Genomic DNA, 19594 nt, shown 5'->3' with positions numbered 1-19594 from the left:
ATCGGAAAAATTACTCATCCAAATTGCAATTTCTATGAATTTAGCAAATTGCCTTTGTTTTATTTATCTTGAATTGTAATTGGTGTGTAATCTTTCTTTTTGTCGACATTGGTCCTATTCTCTTTTGTAATCCTTTTGAGAACACTTAGTTCTCTTTGCAATATATCTGGCTTAAAAAAAACTTTGATTTTTATTGGTATTGACGTCGAAGGGGGAGAAGAAAGTGAGTCATGGAAATCAAGGATAACAAAGGTAATTCCTATACAAATGAGTATAAATAAAAAAGAATAAGGTATAAGTCTACTTTCTGAAGAATTATTTTGTGTTTATCAAATAATAATTTTATCATCAAAGAAGACAATCAACATAATAAACTCAAATATTATGAGACTCAACTCCCTAATTAATTCGTCATATTTGATTGATGGTTGAATTTAAATTCAAAACTATTTATAATTAAGATTATAAAATAAATGAGTTGAATATAAATATATGAAGAAAAAAGAGATGATGCAATGAGAGGGTAAATTTACACTGTCAACTAATCACGACTATGTATTGCACAAAGTCATACTATTATTTTTCAATTACTGAGATCACATGGCAGAAAAATATATTCTCATACTGTTATTTTTATATTGTCAGTGCATCTTCATTAAACTCATTTATGACTATGTGATTAATTGAAATATACTGTCAGTGTAAAACAACTTTACACCATCATTTAATTAGAATGAAACATTTTAACATATGAGAATAGAAAATTATGGAAGTAGTTATTAAAATAATTTAATTATAATTTTTTGGCTAAATACCCTTTTTCGTCCCTTATGTTGTACTCGGGGTCCATTTTGGTTCCTTCATTTTTAAAAAGACCATTTTGATCCCACAATTTTTTAAAACGTATCATATTAATCCTTTTCGTCCAAATGGCAGTAACGGCGTTAATTTTTTCTTATGTGGCAGATGACGCGAAATATTGACATTTAGTGACCAAAAAATCTGTTGCTAAAAGTGGTTTTTTGGAAAACACAAGAATGCAATGAACTTATTAATTTTCTACCCAATACAATTTTTGAATCCAATTAAAGTTTTCACTTTTTCATATGTACCTGCAACAAAGAACAAAATCCAGCTAATTGAAAAAAGAAAATAAAAGTCAGCTCCATGGAAGAAGATAATGGTGAAGCTCCTATAATATTCAAAATCCTTCTTCTTAATTTGTTTCGTTAAGAACCTCTCGCAAAAGAAACCAGCTTCTTGCAACAAAGAACAAAACCCACAAGTACATAGTGTCTCCAAAAGAAACCAGCTTCTTGCAAATCCAGCTTGTGAACTGTGAATACATAACAGATTTAAAAGGAACTAGAACGTAGGATCTGGGTTCGGATTCCATATTTGTGGCTGAATCTGGGTTTAGATTTTAAATAAGATGCAATTAATTGATTGGGTTGGTTCCATAGCCATGTGTGTCTTTGTGTTCCACTGTCGTTTCCATGATGTTAAAGATGAAGAATTTTAGTGGATAGTTTGTGGTTGAATCTAGGTTTAGATTTTGAAAAGTTTAGATTTTTCTATTGTTGGTGATTCTCTCATGAAAATTGTGTTGCTTTTAGTGGATATTTTTTCAGTGAAAGTGTGTTAGGATGTTCATTGGTTGTTTGGAAATATGGTAGGAAATGTGTTTCTGTTGAGAAATATTGGGATGTTCATATGTGAGTTTATGAATTTGGGGATGAAGATGAAGAAAAATAATTAAAACCCAGAAAACATTTTTAGTGACGAATTTTCCGTCGCTAAATTGATCACAATATTGATTTAAACCACATGGCATTCCACATCACTGCCACCTAGATTTATAAATTGACTTTGACTAATGGAATTGACGGAAAGGACTAAGGTGATTCTATTTGTATAGTTAAAGGATTTAAATGGTCTTTTTAAAAATTAAAGGACCAAAATGAACACCGAGTACAAGATGAGGGACGAAAAAGGGTATTTAGCCTAATTTTTTAAAATTCTATATTTATGTGTCAAAATCATTCATTCTGATTAGATGACGGTATAAAGTTAATTAATCTCTATGACTATTTAATTTTACAAAAATACATCAAGAAATGGCAAAATAGTTTCAAATACATATAAAAGCTTTTATAAATCATAAGTATCCTATATTTGACAATGAATATTTTTAAAAAAATAATAATAATAATCATCCTCTATACATTTTAATTTAAAATATTAAAAAATATATTTTTATTGTCATGGTTTATGAATTTTTTTTACTATATTTACTATACAACGGGAAAGAAAAAATACAATAACAAAGAAAAAAACTATAAAAGAAAGAACGAGAGAAAGACAAGTCCCTAGATGCCTAACCAACACAAATTGGAAGCAGGGACCAATCTCTTAATCGGAAGCAGGGACCAATCTCTTAACCAAGACTCTGAGATATGAATCCTCTATAACTATTTATCTATCCTGCTCAATGTCGGTCACTTATTTTAGCCTAAAACGTGCAATCAAAAATATTACTATAAATGACTAAGAAAACGATGCAGAAAATGATCAGAAAATCTGTCTCTATATATAATGAATGTGATAACGATTTTTCTAGAAACTAACGTTTAATCTTAATTCTAGACACAATTAAAATGTGGAGGAGATACTGAAAAGTGGTTATGATGGTTGGAAGTTTTTATGACGAGTTGTTATCAAAGGAAAATAGTAGTTGAAGGTGACGGTTATATAAACGATGAAATTATTCATAGAAAAGATCAACAAGGGTAACAGTATCATAACAAGATGATGAAAAGGGACATGCATTTTGTTCACATTCTTTTCTTATTAACTCTTTCTCCTTTAATTTGTGTTAGTGGTTCCCATTTTGTGCTTGTTCATGGAGCATGCCATGGTGCATGGTGTTGGTATAAGGTGGCAACTTTGCTTAAATCAGCTGGTCATAAAGTTACAACTGTTGAATTGGCGGCTTCCGGTATCAATCCGATACAGGTCCAACAGATTCGTCAAATTTCACAATATCATGAACCTTTGATGAAATTTATGGAATCTCTACCATTAGAAGAGAAGGTGGTTCTTGTTGGTCATAGTCTTGCCGGATTGTCTATGTCTATCGCTATGGAAAAATTTCCAGAGAAAATTTCAGTTGCGGTTTTCGCAACTTCATTCGTGCTTAGTCAAAACCTCACTTACCCTGCTATTCTTAAAGAGGTACTCTACAAATCAGTGACGGAGGCCAGAAATTTTAGGGAGCTAGCCAAAAAATTTACAACCTATTTTTATTAATTTTACACTCTGTTTCTATTAATTTTGTCTTTAATTTTATTTAAAAATTTTGCTCTTTATTTTGTCCAAATATTTCACACACTGTTTTTACTAATTTTGCCCTTAATTTTATCCCTGATGTTTTCTAAAAATCGACTATTTGGTGGGGAATATACAACGAAAGGAGGGATTGAGCCCGGGCAGATGCCCGGGCTCGCTGGGCTGTAGCTCCGTCCATGCTACAAATTAAACTAGCATTCTATAATGGATACAAAAGATTTTTTCATTATAATTTTGAAAAACATGTTTTATCTTGCAGCAAGCTAGAAGGAATAATTCTTTAATGGATACAAAAGATTTCTATTTTGATGGACCAGACAAACCTGCAACTGCTAGACTGTTTGGACCCAAATACTTGGCATCCACGTTTTATCAATTATCACCACCTGAGGTATATATAAACATTTTCAGATGAATTTTAGTGACATTTAAATTTAATATCAAGTTATTTTTGCAATTTAATGAATGTAACTTCATGTGTAGGATTTGACCCTTGCAATGACACTGGTGAGACCTATGCCACTTTATAGTGATTATGAATTATTGGAGAAGGAAACAAAAGTTACCTATGAAAGAAATGGAAAGGTGCCTAAAATTTTTATCATTGCTCAAAGGGATAAATTAGTATCAGAGGATTTTCAAAGGTGGATAATTGAGAGAAGTGGTCCATATGCTGAGGTGAGAGTGATTAAGAATGCTGATCACATGGTTATTTTCTCCAAAGTAAGGAGCCTTACTTCTAGGCTTCTAAGGATTGCAAGGAAATATTAATATTTAATCATAATGGTATATGGTATTTGTGTCTACCATGTCCCAAACAATTATGTTTATGTGTTTGGGATTATATTTTTATTATGAATTATGATTGTGAGTTCTATTTAATAAGAATAATGGGATTGTCCCTTGTTGTGTTTTTACTTCATTCTTAAAAATGGCAGCATGTCTAAATAACCAGAAAGCCCAATAAGTTGCTAACCACACCACCAAAAACTTTTTTGATGACACTTTTCCTTTTAGAGCCTTTTTGAAAGAGTATTGTGGTGTACTTTTCGTTATTATCGTATCCACAGGGATTATTGCGATATCACCGCCGTTCTATAGCCTATTTTGTCTTGAGTTAATGTATGTTACTTTAGTTTTAGGTTTGCAAAAGATCATTCAATTCTTTTAGTAGCAAAGAGTAAACTAATGAAAGTTCTAAGTTAAAGAAAATGTATCAAGATTCGATTTCATCGACCTAAATTTGTATGTTTCCTTATAAATAGATGCTTATGAACCTGCTAACGATCAATATAATTACGTATCGACACCTATATCGTCCGTGTCCGCAACGATATAGTTAGATTTACCGTATTGTTTAATCGACGATTTCTCCACCGTTTAAACAATACAAATAACGTTTTAAATCCGATACTTAGTAAACATCAAACTCTAAATCCATGTCTGCAACTTATAGTTTGAAAGATGATGAGTTAGGTCTAGATACAAACATTGATGTCTCAAACATTTATACCAAAGAAAAGCTTAAATAAACAAACTAAACCATCTATATTGATCATCACTTGTTCATACACATATATTCACAAGAAAAACATACAAAAAGCTAGGAAGATTACATCTTATCTTGATACAAAAGAGATTTAGCTATCCATGAGAATGGTAGCTTGCTCAAGAAGTGAAGGATGAAGATCAACAAGCATCAAAGGCGATTAATCGACGATCAAAGCTTCCAATCTTCAACTATTAGCTTGCTACAGTGATTAGGGTTTATGAGCTCTTAAGAAATGTAATGTTTTTCTCCAAAAATCAGAATTACTCTTTATATAGTAAAACCATTTTCTGTCCAGGGCGCGTCGCGCCCTCCAGCGCGCTACGCGCCATTACACTTAAAAATATAAACCGCCCATGCGCGCGACGCGCGCAGATCTCTGCTTTGAAGCTCCCAAAATATCTTGCCCAGGGCGCGACGCGCCCACATGTCCGCGCGACGCGCGCATACTTCTGCCAGGAACCCACTTGCCAATCTCAAAGTAAGCTCCAAACATCCCAAAATTAGCCAAAACCTACACAATCAGAAATAAAAACACAAATTAACATAAAATGAAAGCTTAATATTATAAACTATAAATAATTATCTAAAACTTCAGGGAATTGTACGAATATCCGATAAAAACGGTCGAAAGGTGCCATTAATTAAACTAAATATAAACACAATTTGGCACCTAACAAGCCTCAACGAGTGTATGCCATATATGATCTATAAGCGGCCCTCCTGCAACATATGAAATCCCCAACGAACTTGCATAGAGGCCCAAATAGCATTCAAAAAGGGACACAACAATAATAAATGATTTATCATTTCTAACTCAAGAGAGACAAAATACGCTCAGAGAATCGTTACTACTTAAGACCACACCCCTCCTTGCTATTTGGTATTTTGTTGTCAACCTATCCTTTAAATATCTCCCCCCAAACAAAGCCATGTTGTTTCTATTTTTCTTTCATTTTCTTATAATTTGAATAACAAAGCCATGTTGTTTCTATTTTTCTGCATTTTTTACACTACTACAAAAAAAGAATTTTTTACCACATGTTGGGAAACAGATTTCATCATGGTTGATAGTTTATGGTAACGAAGGGTGTGATAGAAAGTATGTTATTTTCTACCACAAACTAGTGGTCGTATTGATAAACTAGGTAGCGTGTTGCATATCACCACAGTCAAGAATATCAACAATTTTTTAGATTTCTTAAGTTGATTTAATCGATCAAGAGTAAGTATGTGTTAAGAGTCACACATCGGACAATATATGGCTTGAACGTGTCTTTATAAGTGGGAGCAATCCTCACCCTAGTAACCGGTGTTGTAGGGATGAGTTAGGTCCAACCACATTTCTTAACATGGTATCAAGAGTCTCTTTTAAGATCTGGCGGACCACCTGCTATTAGGTTTCCGCTATCACGTCACCCACCATTTGTTTCCACATTTCATCCGCTATCAGGTTTCCGCTATCGCGTCACCCACAATTTATTTTCACACTTCAGATGTCCAGTTTTGGGCGTGAGGGGTGTGTTAAGAATCCTCCATCAGATAATATATAGCATGATGGAGTGTGTTAATAGTCCTCCATCGGATAATATATAGCATGAATTTATTCTTATAAGTGAGGACAATCCTCAGTTTTATAGGGATGAGTTAGGTTCAACCATATTTCTTAACAATATGTTAAAAAAAAATCATTGATTTAGATTACATTTATTAAGTTTGTAATAGAAACATGTTTGTATTGATGAAAGTTACTCAAGTAAAGAAAATATATATCATCAACTTATAATATAGTTGAGATGAAGAAATGTAAAAAGAAAAACAAGATATGAATAAAATTAAAATGGCTTGCAATCTTCAACTCATGTGTACATAGAAGAGATTCGAATAACAACAATTTTATAATGGGTTTGTAGAAACTTTTGAATAATTGATATTTGGTAGTTTAACTTTAGTAGTGACGACATCAATCTAAATATGAGATATTTTCATAGCACGTGAAATAAGAGGAGTAGAAACATTGTGGTTTGGGAAGTGAGAATCGTTTCCTTTACATTAATTTAATTGGTTAAGAATAAGTGAATGTCCAAAAAAGAAAACATTTAATTAAATCTAGCCATCATTCAAATAGAGATGAAATGATGTAATGTGGGTTTTGATAACTTTATTTGCAACTTTATTTTAATATATTATATAAATAAATAAATTACAAATGACTTCATCTAGAATGTGGAATCAAAACTTGTTTTTTTTAGCAAAACAACCACATTCTTAAACAAACTAATATTTTGATTACATGTAAATTTAGTACAAAATATTAAGGTACAACAATGTATATATTTTCATGAGATACATACAATACAATTGTACATAGTTATCTTGATAGTGACTACACTATCAAGATATATCTTTCATAATATCATTGAGAGAATGCTTACTAACTTCATCCCTTGTTCGCCGCCAGACGAATTTGATTCTTTCATCGCAATCACTTGATTTGTTGTGTTTCTTTCACAATCACTATAACAATGCATATAATTTCATGAGATACATACAATTGTATATAGTTTTCTTGAATTGTAACAAATTGAAGTGAAAAATCATAGTATTAGGGTTAATTAAAAGATAATAATAATAATAATAATAATAATAGTAATAGAGGATAAAGGAATTGAGTACCTTGAATTAATTGGAAAAGATGATTTAGGCTCTTCTTCAATCACAATTACATGATATTCCATGTTGTTTTCTCTATCAAAACCACATGAATGTATGTTTATAAGAACATTTATATATAGCTTTCTTAAATTGTTGAGAGATTAACAGAGAAAAAGAATGGCATACATGATGTAAAAAAATTATAGGGAATGTAATACCTTGGATCAAAGGACTTAGGTTCTTGATCTTCCATTTTTTTTCTTGTTGGCAATAATAGGGTAGATAGATCTCAAAACATAGAGGAATGAATTTAAAGGACTTAAAAACTAAAAACAACACGTAAAAATTGGAGAAGTTAGTTATTAATTAATTGGAGGAGGATCATCTCCATTTCGTGTTCATTGAACTGAGTAATGGCATTGAATATTATCGTGTGATTATTTATTTATTTGTATCCATTGAACTAAGTGTGCTTTTTTACTCAAATATGGGTTAGTTAAAAATTATTATAATGTGTATATTTATTTAGAAAATTTCTTTACCCACCTCCCTATGGGTGGTCACCTCCTGCGAAAAACCAAAACTACCCCTGCTTCGGAAGTTCATTTCCGAAAGCGTGTTTTTTAAAAAAAATTGACTTACTTCGGAAGTTCATTTCCGAAACAATATTTCGGAAGTTCACTTCCGAAATACTGCGATTTCTGCAGATTTATCAAAACACTCCCCCTCCCCCAATCATTTACCCTAAATCAAAACAAAAAGTGGCAGAGGCGAAAATTTGTGCAAACAGAATTCCAAAGCTGCGTCCACCACGAGACAAAGTAGTCAATCAATGTAAGCTATAGTTTATGATTATCATCTGGGGACGTCATTTCTAAAAAATCAAGATTAAAAATAATAAGATTTTTTTTCCAATTTTTTGTAATGACGTCCCCTGATGATAATGATAAATTATAGCTTACATTGATTGGCTCTTTTGTCTCGCGGTGGACGTACCTCCGAGTCTTCTTCCTCCGGACATCCACCTCCTCCGTCATATGTTTCGGCTCCGGTTACACCTCCTCCGTCATTTGTTACTTTCAGTTGTACGTATTTTTATTAAAATAATAAATAAACCTTTTCAAATTTGGAAGCCTTTTTTTCTCCCCACCACTCTCTCATCCCCACCTACCCGTGTTTAACAATATGTAACTTTAATTTTATGTAATATTATCGTTGTAATTTTCACCCGATTAAATAAAGCGAATTGTTCATTTTCTTCTGTCCAGACCTATTTTCGGAAGTGCATTTCCGAATTCCTCCAAGGGGGGTGCGCTCGGAGATGAACTTCCGAAACACCACATTTTCTGAAAAGTGACTTTATTTCGGAGATGCATCTCCGAAATCAATATTTTATATTTAAAAAAACACGTTTTCGGAAGTTCATTTCCGAAAACACCTTTTTTCCAAAAAAAAAGTACCGTTTCGGAAATGAACTTCCGAAACAAGGGGTATTGTGGTAAATTCACCAGGGGTGGGCAAGAAGGTTAGGAGGTGGGTGAAGAAAAAACCTTTATTTATTTTAAATATAAATATTCACCAATGTGTCCTATCTTTTTTTACTTGGTCATGGATCTGTTTGCTTTCCACACGGTTGTTACGATTTTGTTCGGGTAATATTACCATTTTTTATCAAAATAAATTATCATTATTATTTTGAACCGTTCACAAGACTCGCTTGTCAAGTTTCAAAAACAAATGTTGTGAAGAAAAGTATAAAGAAATAAGTACGGCCTTACTCATGTTTGAAGCACACGATTTTGACCTTCCGTCAACTTTTTATAATCAGATCTAATCGAAAATTGACATCCACTCGAGACGTTGGATCAAACGGACATTGGTATAATTGTCCTCTCTATATAAAGTCCTTCGTTGATTTGGACGTTGGAGTATTCAATTCATGTGACAAAATTCAAGTATTCTACTCATTTTCACACTCATACTATTTCTCATTCCTTCATTGATTTGGACGTTGGAGTTCAAACCTTGCAGGTTCACCCTGCTCCGCCGTAGCAAAAGTATGTTCCATTACATCTCACTCCTACTTCGCTCTATTTATAATTCCTAGACGGAACAGTCACGTCGTATATGGTAATTAACATCTGATTTCCATGACATGGTAGAGGTTGAACCCTTTAACTTTTGGGGCATGACTATATGGTTCTCTTTCCCTCTTAGTATTCTAATTTCCATTTTTTATTATATTACAAAATGGTTAGAATAAATCATCTAGGTTGCTAATGACTCCCCTGTTGTGGTTAGCTTTTTGAAAAAGAATATTCTTGCAAGGTTCAGGGTACCTAGTGTCCTGATCAGCGACGAGGGGAGGCATTTATGCAACAACTCTTTGGTGAATGTGCTAGCTAGATATAATGTCAAATACAAAATAGTCACACCATACATCCACAAATAAATGAATGGTTGAAGTCTCTAATAGACAACTTAAGCAAATCCTAGAGAAAACAGTTAACTCGTCCAGAAAGGGCTGTACATAGAAATTAGATGGTATGTTATTGGCATATGTGCCATATTCAAAACTCAGTTTGGACTATATCCCGGCCAATTGGTGTATGGTAAATCTTATCAGTTATTTGTAGAGCTTGAACATAAAGCATAATGGTCTATAAAATTTATAAATTTTAATTAGCTACATCATATAAGAAATTTTTTACTTAAGCTTAATTAATCATAAGAAATATGATTGCAAGTGTTCGACAAATGCAGGTATACAAGATCTGAATTACGAAATATCATAACAAGAACTTAGTTAGGAGAGAATTATATGTTGGGCAACATGTATCCAAGTTTAAATGGTTAGGTCTCTTCGTGGTTAAAGTTGTGTTACCACATGATGGTGTGGAATTAGAAGCACTAGGAACTACTATAACCATTAAGGTGAATGGGAAAATGTTAAAACCTTATCATGGAGGTGGAATCATAGAAAATAAAGAATCGTCGTGTTTGAGTGGCTGTTAAGGGTAAGTCAAGCTAATGACCTTGAATGAGCACTGAATGGAAGGTAACCCATCAAAATGAAGTTTATTTTGTTTCATTTTATTTATTAGGGTTAAGTGTAACGACCGTTTTTCTTTAATTATTTATTTATGTGTGTTATGTGAATTAATTGTGAGCTATGTGATTTATTTAATTATTATGTGTTAATTATTTGCTTATGTGCTCTTTGTGTTATTCATTGAGTTTTTATAGTAAATAACATGAGTTAATGAGTTAGATGAGTTATTGGGCCTAAGTGAACATTAGTAAGTGGAGAGTGTTAATTAAAGCCCATTAGTAATTAGAATGTTAGTAAGAGTTTTACAAAATAAGGGTTTTAGAGAAAATACAAATTAGAAGCTCATTTGGGGATTTTTGTGAAAGAAGAAAAGAGAGAAGAGAAAAGGAGAATATCAAGGTTGAAGATATAGTTGGTTTCAATCCAAAACCTAAGGTAGGGGTGGGATTCTTTCATGCTAATGGGATGTATGATGAAGTTTAGGGTGGGTTGGATTGTATGATTGAACCATGGATTATCTTTGTGTAGAAATGTTGGGGTTTATGAATAAAATGCATGAATTTGTGATTAGAAATGTGTTTTGATTGATGTTTGATGATAGAAGATGGTAGATTTTGTATTTATACATGTTTAATTGCTGTTTAGAATGAGTTTTGGCTGGAGAAAGGGTGATTATGCAAGTCTTTTGTTGTTATCATTTTTCTGCAAAATCGCGCTCCCGCTAAGTGGATGTTGTTTTATTTGGAAAAATAAAGAGGCTCGCTAAGCGGAGCCTGTTTCATAAAAAGCTTCTGCCACACGTCGCTTGAAGCGCGGTTATTAAATTTTAGGAGCATAAGCGCGCTTGTGGGCCGCTAAGCGGACCCTGTTTCACAAAACTTTTTCAAACTTCTAAATGATGCATCTTTTGATCCGTAATTCGTTTTTAAGTGTTGTTTGAACCTCCATGAAGCTCTAATAATTGTCTATCTAATGAATATGAATTTAAAACCTTTGATTATCTTATTGAACCTTTTCTTGAATCGTATTGTTTGTTGTTATGATTGTCGTTGTGAAGTGATGTATTGTTGTATGATGTTATAACATAGTGACGTGATGATTTACTATAAAAGTAATATTGATGTTTAGTCGATGTTGGTGATTTGTTGTATATGTTGTGTTTGTATGGATGTTGCATTCATCAAGTCACATCTATTGCATAAGAGAGACGTGACCTTAATGGCAAAAGAGACGTGGCCTTAACGGTAACTAGTGACGTGTGCCCAATGGCAAATCTTGAGACGTGGGAGTTTTACTCCAAATAATATCACATGCATTTGCATAAGTCGAGTCACATGTGAATTGCATTGAGTCTTATTTGATTATGTTCGTCGTGATGTGATGATTAGATGATGGATTGTTTGTCGTGATGTGTTGAAACCTTACTTGTGATGTATTGTCATGGTCGATTGTTGACATGGTTTCCGTTTCATAAGTTGATTATGTGATGTAATTTGTTGTGTTGATTGTTGTGATGAGAAGTGGTGACCAATGTATAATCTTCACATGCTTTGAATATTATCATACGTTTCTTTATAATGAATGATATCTCACCCCTTTTGTTTGAATGTTACCCTTTGTTGGTAACGTGCAGGTAACGACGTGGAGTAGTCGTTTACCCGTTAGCTCGAGTCGGTGTGTCTATGCTCTGATATGTGACAGTCGGGAGGGAATGTTTATTTGTTTTGTTTATGTCGTGATACCTTATTGGATTTTGTTGTCGTTTTCTTTATGTTGAGACGTGTTGGATATTGATACCATGTTGGCAAAGATATTATGATTTGGATTAAGATGTTAATTGATTTCTGCTGCGATAATATGAACCATTTGGTTTGAAAGTTTAATGATGTATGATTCCTCCATTATACGTGTTATGTATCCATGTTTTATGAGCAGGATTTGTGATTTGTTTAAGTTGAATATGTGACGCCTCAAATTGGTTGCTTATTTCGATGTTTTGCACTCTGATTTTCCTGTATAAATTTGGAGTAGATTTGAGGTGTTACATTAAGTATGATTTTGGTTCCTATAAAATTGTCAAATTTTGTTTTTGGTCCCTATTAAAAAAATGACATGTTTTGGTCCCCACAAAATATTATGCACGTAGTGTTACTCCCTATTGTTAAACTGGTGTGTATTTTTAAATGATTATTTTACATACATGTTTAGAACGTTATACAAAGTTCCTCAAAAAAAAGAAACTCATAATTTGAATTCTAAGTCAAAATTTGCATTACTTTTATCATTATCTTTTGAAGTTTAATAAATTCATATTTAATTCTTCTCTTTTTAAAAATTTCTATAATTTGATAAAAAAAAATATGTTATAGTACTCTAAACACGTATAAAAAAACTATTCAAAAATTTAAAATTTTAAGTGTAATTAAACATTTTTCAAAATTTTAAAAAATACCAAGGACTAAAACTACATGTATAAAATTTTGTAGGGACTAAAAATGAAATTTGAGATATCCGTTCTCACCGGATACACTACCATATATATAGAGCACACGTCCGATGAGAACTGGTATCTTTTATGAGAAATGAGAACTATTGATATCAGCCATCAGATTTAATTAACGTTTAAGATTTATTGATTCAATATTAAGAGCACCTTACTCAATATTTAAAAATTCCATAAATAAAATATCTTTTCAAAAGAATATTTTTATTTCTTTAATTATTAGAATATTAAGTGTAATATAATTCTGAAAAGGATTCTCTTATTTTGATAATATTCTAATAATTAAAGAAATAGAAATATTCTTTTAAAAAAATAATTTATTTATGGAATTTTTAAATATTGATCATAATTGATAAAAATTCAGTAAAGTGTTCTTCTTAATATAGAATCAATAAATCCTAAACGTTAATTAAATTTGATGACTGATATCAATAGTTCTCGTTTCTCATAAAAGATATTCATTCTTACCAGATACGTAAAATAACGTTAATATTAACAAAAAATAAAAGAATGATATAAATTAAACATTGTTATATATATATATATATATATATATATATATATATATATATATGAAAGATAGTCGGGAAATGAAACAAAATAATGCTCGTATTTGTAGCAACCTGCCTAAAATTTTAATGTTTAGAGTCGCCACCTATTCTACCAAGGCGAATAGGAAACCCTACGCAGTTAAGAGATTGGGGTAAGTTATTATAATCAGGTCGAGGGAAGGTGTTAGGCACCCTCAACCCTTTCCTAAGGCTTTGAATCTAAGGCAACAGTTTATGGCTAAAAGTTAAGGTTAATAGCTAAAGAAGTGAAAAGGGCAAAATTGAGATTTTAAGTGAATTGAGATTTTAGGGAGGGGGACTCGCCTTGGTTATCCAAGTGCCTACGTATCTCCTTAGGGAGAATCAGAGTCAACGTAGTTCGGGCACAGGGTTGTACGCCTTTGAATTAGAATTGAAGTTGTTTTGAGGCTTTTTGAATGGCCTATCGTAGTTTTAGAAGTTGTGATTTGAAAGGCATTTTGAATTGCCTGATTGACAAGGATGAAAATCCGTAGTGTCGTGGTTTAGTGTCTTTTAAGATTTGGGCGTACAACCCTTATTTGATATGGCACCGTTAGATGCGATGACCAATAGATTTGGTCAGTATAGCTAACGGATTATGGGGCATTGCTGGTTACTCAGATCGATAGATTGATCGTCGCGGGCAGCAAATTGACTGTGTTTTAATTTATGTATATTCTTATCTCTCGTCTAATGCGACTAATAGATTTAGTCGGGTCGAGGTGAGAATTTAAATAAAGGATTAATTAAATTATTTTATTGCTTTATTCGGATATTTGATCAGTACGACATAGAGAGTCGACTAATTCGAAGGCGGGATGAAATAGATATTCATCCGCCGTTTATCCGTTAAAGGGGAAGTTAGAATTGATTGTTTTTATTATTTTTATCTCTCGTCTAATGCGACTAATAGATTTAGTCGGTTCGGGGAGAGAATTAATTAAGGGTTAGTGTTCTTTGCCAAATGGGCAATGGGATTGGACAAACCCTAACGTATATAACCTTTCTAGGTTTTTTGTGATTTTTAATATTAATTAAAATTGATTAAAATCAATTAACTCGAATAATCGAGATGATCGGGAAAATAATTCCAAAGGATCACCTAATCCTAATTTATACTAATCCTAAAAATAAATTCATTACATTAAGTACAAATCATCATTATTTAACCTAATAAATAAATAAATGAAAAAATTGAATAGGAACCTGGATCCTGCGCTATGCACTTGGGAGTGTCCACCATGAGCTTACAGCTCCTGGGTCGTTGGATCCAATTCTGATGAGATCTGACGACTGTGGCTTGAGGACGTATCGTGTGTCAGCGCTGATGTACAGCACCGGATTTTGTATCAAGTTACATCACAGTTTAAAAATAAATGGTCTTTGGTGGGATTCGAACCCCCATCTCTAGATTTTCCAGCGCCACTCGTTACCACTCCTACTGAAGTAGTCCCCTTGTGAAAGAGCAAACGGAATAAATTATATACAAGCAAAAAAACGTTAATAGCCCAGTCAAAGTAAAGGTCCGTGTGGGGCCCGATCCAAGGTGTTCCAATCCTTATCTCTTCCACGACCACTCTTTCTCTACCACCATTAAGATACAACAAGCTTAGTCTTTTTCCTCTTTGATTTCTATATAAACAAAACAAAAAAAGCACATAAATAAGGGATCAAATAGAAAATGAAATTGCAAGCATCCTCCCCTATTGGAAATAGTATCGCGCACGGGAGGGACCGGAAAGCAAAAGGGGTGGCCGGAATCTCAGATCCGCAGCGGATGGAAGCCGCGCGGGATGCTGGCTGTCGGCGGAGGAGATGTGGTGTTGTTCTAGTGAATAAAATTGTTGTTACAATGTGTTAGCATCTTGGTTACTGTTAGTGAAAACAAAAATTAGTGATGAATGTAATTGTTAAACTTCTTACTATAACATGAATGAGTCTTTTTCTATAGAGAAAAGCATGAAAAGATATATATGTGAATGAAAACTTAAAGATATACTGTACGGCAAAAGGAGGAATTATGGTTAGAAAAATTGGCCTCCCTGGTTGACAAAAAAAGCACCCTATTTATCTTAGTCAAATTAGGGTTTTCTAATCTAATGGGCCTATTGCCCAACTAATTAATTTAATAAAAATAAAAAGAAAAATAATTCTAATAATAATATTAACAAACTTATAACTAATGTATGATTAATTCCTAATTAATTAATAACAAAAAGGTTAATGGTTCTATAATAACAAATACAATAATAATTAATAATATTAGTTAGTAACATATACACATGCATAAAAATGAATAAATAAGTATTGTAGAAAAAAAATGGTGAAGAAGAAATCCTGAGATATATGGGCCAACAGTTGGGCCCTAAATATCTGTTAATTGCACACCTCCGTTTGAAAAGAGTTTCATAAGAGCTCAGGTTCAACAATAGATATATTAAACGCTGCAGCCCTTAATTTTAACACCCTCAGTAAATTAACAGACGCGAACTTGATCGGGCAAATTTTTAGGGTATGACAGCTGCCCCTGTTCAATCTTCTTAAACCTGAAGAGTCAGATAGGCACGTCTGCCTATCGTGATCTAAAGGTAGAAGATGATTGGACACTGAAATGCCCTGAAATTTGCAATTGTTCAGGAAAAAGTTATGTGGGGGATGGGCTTAGAGATGCCACCCAAGGTAAACACCATTTTTCAGCATGTGAAGCAAATGCTTTCGAAAGAACCACTTGCTTGATTGTAGTATGGCCTAAAAAGGCAACCTGGATTTTATGCAATGTTATGATGCATGCGATGTATGATGCAGTGAGCTTCTCAAAATAAATGAGAGCAATGTATGTATATGCATTATGTATGAATGAGGTTAGTTAGTTGAAATGATGCATGGTTGTTAGTTATGTTAACCGAAGTATGTTAGTAATTCTGAAAAGAAAGATAGCACCTTTGATTGTTTGTTGAAGTTTTGGAGAATATCACTGCCGAGGGACTAACGCGATAAACCCAGTTGAGGAATCGTTTGAAAAATCTTGTATGCCTGGAAAAGCTCCTAGAAAGGATGGAATACATCTTGAAGAAGACTTCCTGGAAAGGTTCCTGAAAAGGAATAGCGAGGACCTTCTGTTGGTTGTGTAATTGGCTTGCTATGGCCAGCAAGCCTCCACAGTTTGTGAACCCCTACTTACTATAGTTCTAGTAAGTCTTCGTAGTTTGTGAACCCCTACTTACCATAGTTCTGGTAAGTTTTCGCAGTTTGTGAACCCCTCACTTACTATAGTTCTAGTAAGTCTCCACAGTTTGTGAACCCCTACTTACTATAGTTCTAGTAAGTCTTCGTAGTTTGTGAACCCCTACTTACCATAGTTCTGGTAAGTTTTCGCAGTTTGTGAACCCCTCCCTTACTATAGTTCTAGTAAGTCTTCTCGCATTTTGTGAACCTCTCACTTACCATAGTGCTGGTAAGCTACTCGCAGTTTGTGAACCTCTCACTTACCATAGTGCTGGTAAGCTACTCGCAGTTTGTGAACCTCTCACTTACCATAGTGCTGGTAAGCTACTCGCATTTTGTGAACCTCTCACTTACCATAGTGCTGGTAAGCTAATCGCAGTTTGTGGACTTCTCACTTACCATAGTGCTGGTAAGCTACTCGCAGTTTGTACCTCTCACTTACCATAATTCTGGCAAGCTACGTCGCAGTTTGTACCTCTCACTTACCATAGTTCTGGCAAGTTCACCTGCACCAATAGGATCATCTGTCCTAGTTCGGACAATTCACCTGCACCAAAGAAATTACCTGCCATAGTTCTGACAAGCGTACCTGCATAAGAGTGACCGCCTGCTATAGTTCTAGCGAACTTACCCGTATGAAAAAGATTCACCTGTTTTTAGACTCACGACTCGAGGGTCGGAGACTGGGCTGTTGTCACAGTCAGACGGGAACTGACTACCAGACGGGTTTGGATTGCCAATAAAAATTGGGCTTTTGTGATATGTATATGCTAATGCTAATGCTTATGCATGTATGTTGATGTTGATGTCATCCCCTAGATTTTATCTTCTTTGTTTAAACCATATTTGCACCTATACCATGGCTATGCTTATGTCGGCTTGGTAATGTTTATGTATGCGGGTAATGCTTATGCTCATGCGTATGTTTGGTTGACGTTATGAGTGGAACGAAGTAATGTCTTCTATAAGACTACCTGAAAAGGTCTTTTGAATGGATGTGAATGTTTGTCTTGGAGAAGACTACCTGAAGAGGTTCCTAGAATGGATAGAAATTTGTCTTGAAGAAGACAACCTATAAAGGCTGAGAGATGTCTTAAAAGGACTACCTGAAAAGGTTATTAGGATGACAATGAGTGTTTGTCTTCAATAAGGCTATCCAAAGAGATTTTTTTTTGCAACGGATGAGGAATATCTTTAAAGACGACTACCTGAAGAGGCTGAAGGATGTCTAAAGAGACTACCTAAAAAGGTTCTTAGTAGGGACAATGAATGTCTTAGAAAAGATTACCTAGAAAGGTTCGTAGAATGTCTTAAAGAAGACCACCTGAGGAAGTTGAAAGATGTCTGAAGAGACTACCTAAAAAAGTTCGTAGAATATCTTAAAGAAGACCGCCTAGAAAGGTTCGTAGAATATCTTAAAGAGGACCACCTGAAGAGGTTGAAAATGTTTTACAAAGACTACCTAAAAAGGTTTGTAGAATATTTTAAAGAAGACCGCCTAGAAAGGAGTTCCTTAAAGGATGACAATTCGTCTTGAATAAGACTACCTAAACAGGCCCTTGGAAATAGCGATGATTGTCTTAGAGAAGATTACCTAGAAAGGTTTTTAGAAAGTAATGTCTTAAATGACTACCTAGAAAGGTTCCTGGAAAGGATGACAGTTCGTCTTGAATAAGACTGCCTGAGGAGACTCCTAGGAAGGATCGTGAGATTTGTCTTAAAGAAGACTTCCTGAAAAGGTTCTTAGAAAAAGACTGTCTTAAAGAAGACTACCTGAAGAGGAACTTAGAAAAGTAATGTCTTAAAGAAGACTACCTGAAGAGGTTTCTGGAAAAAGGCCATCTTAAAGAAGATTACCTGAAAAAGGTGTAATGTGTCCACCCATGTATGTAATGCATGATTTATGTATTTGCATGATGCTCCAATGATAGGTTATTAATAACCAAAGCGTATATAGTTCGCTGGAGTTGCGGGTTTGTTTGATAAGACGGGGTGTGATGCTAGCGCGATTGCCCGATACCTGCTTTTGAACTTTGAAGATCGTAGTTAGGAGAAAGATTTGTTCGAGGTTGTAAAGTGTGAGAACACCTTTCCCTTATGCTGTGCGCCTTGCCCCAGTTTGCCCCTTTGAATTACTCCACGCCTTTAACCTTTTGGATTGTTTACTTTATGGATTTGATATCCAATGCCCCAAATGTTTAGTGGAGAAAGATGCCTATGATCTCCAAGTTATGAAGGAAGTGCCCCGGGAAATAACCTTGCCATATGCTTTGACGTTTAGATTGAAGGGCATGCCCTTGATCTCCCGGATATGGAGGACTATCCCTAGTGTTCTATCCTTTAAAATTTCTCCCATGTTTGACGTGCCCCTGATTGAGATTGTTTCGAGATGTGCCCCAAGTCGATTGAACCTTAGGAAGAATGCCCCCAATTAATAGAATTTTTGCTCGTATGCCCCTGCGATCTTTGAGTTTTTGCCCCTGTTAAGGGGAACCCCCTTAGATGTGAATCCCCCCATTCCAGAGTCTTTGTTAGAAAGATCGCCTTTGATTAAACCAATTTTGAGGTCTCCTCGATGCGAAGTGTATACTTGTAGATGACGTTGTATCCTTTGAGAAGTAACTCCAATGCAATGTGTATGCAAGTTTTGGAATCTAAGTCCGTTATGAATTAGGACGGGATGATTTAGA

At 34.0% G+C, this 19594-nt stretch overlaps 1 protein-coding gene and 1 long non-coding RNA gene across 2 annotated transcripts; one reads left to right on the top strand and one right to left on the bottom strand.

Annotated features, from left to right (window-relative positions):
* Window positions 1–2770: 2770 nt before the first annotated feature.
* On the top strand, window positions 2771–4265 carry LOC131617986 (methyl jasmonate esterase 1-like). The gene is made up of 3 exons (XM_058889257.1): window positions 2771–3234; window positions 3608–3739; window positions 3832–4265. The coding sequence occupies exons 1-3, from the start codon at window positions 2809–2811 to the stop codon at window positions 4117–4119; spliced, it is 846 nt and encodes a 281-aa protein (XP_058745240.1). The 5' UTR covers window positions 2771–2808; the 3' UTR covers window positions 4120–4265.
* Window positions 4266–7314: 3049 nt separating this feature from the next.
* LOC131617985 (uncharacterized) lies at window positions 7315–7826 on the bottom strand. The gene is made up of 3 exons (XR_009288712.1): window positions 7771–7826; window positions 7574–7645; window positions 7315–7414 (listed from the first exon to the last, which is right to left on the bottom strand). It is a non-coding gene; the product is annotated as an uncharacterized LOC131617985 (long non-coding RNA).
* Window positions 7827–19594: the final 11768 nt, after the last annotated feature.

The sequence above is a fragment of the Vicia villosa genome, linkage group LG7 (genome assembly GCF_029867415.1).
Source record: "Vicia villosa cultivar HV-30 ecotype Madison, WI linkage group LG7, Vvil1.0, whole genome shotgun sequence".
NCBI classification, from domain to species: Eukaryota; Viridiplantae; Streptophyta; class Magnoliopsida; order Fabales; family Fabaceae; genus Vicia; species Vicia villosa.
Note: the sequence above shows the minus strand (reverse complement) of the source record. Positions and strands in the feature narration are given on the sequence as shown.

What these genes read in the sequence shown, in the direction of transcription:
- LOC131617986 (XM_058889257.1), top strand. Translation starts at nt 2,809, where the DNA reads ATGATGAAAAGGGACATGCATTTTGTTCACATTCTTTTCTTATTAACT. An exon ending in ACCCTGCTATTCTTAAAGAG is followed by an intron (nt 3,235 to 3,607) that starts GTACTCTACAAA and finishes TTTATCTTGCAG; the next exon opens with CAAGCTAGAAGGAATAATTC. An exon ending in ATCAATTATCACCACCTGAG is followed by an intron (nt 3,740 to 3,831) that starts GTATATATAAAC and finishes CTTCATGTGTAG; the next exon opens with GATTTGACCCTTGCAATGAC.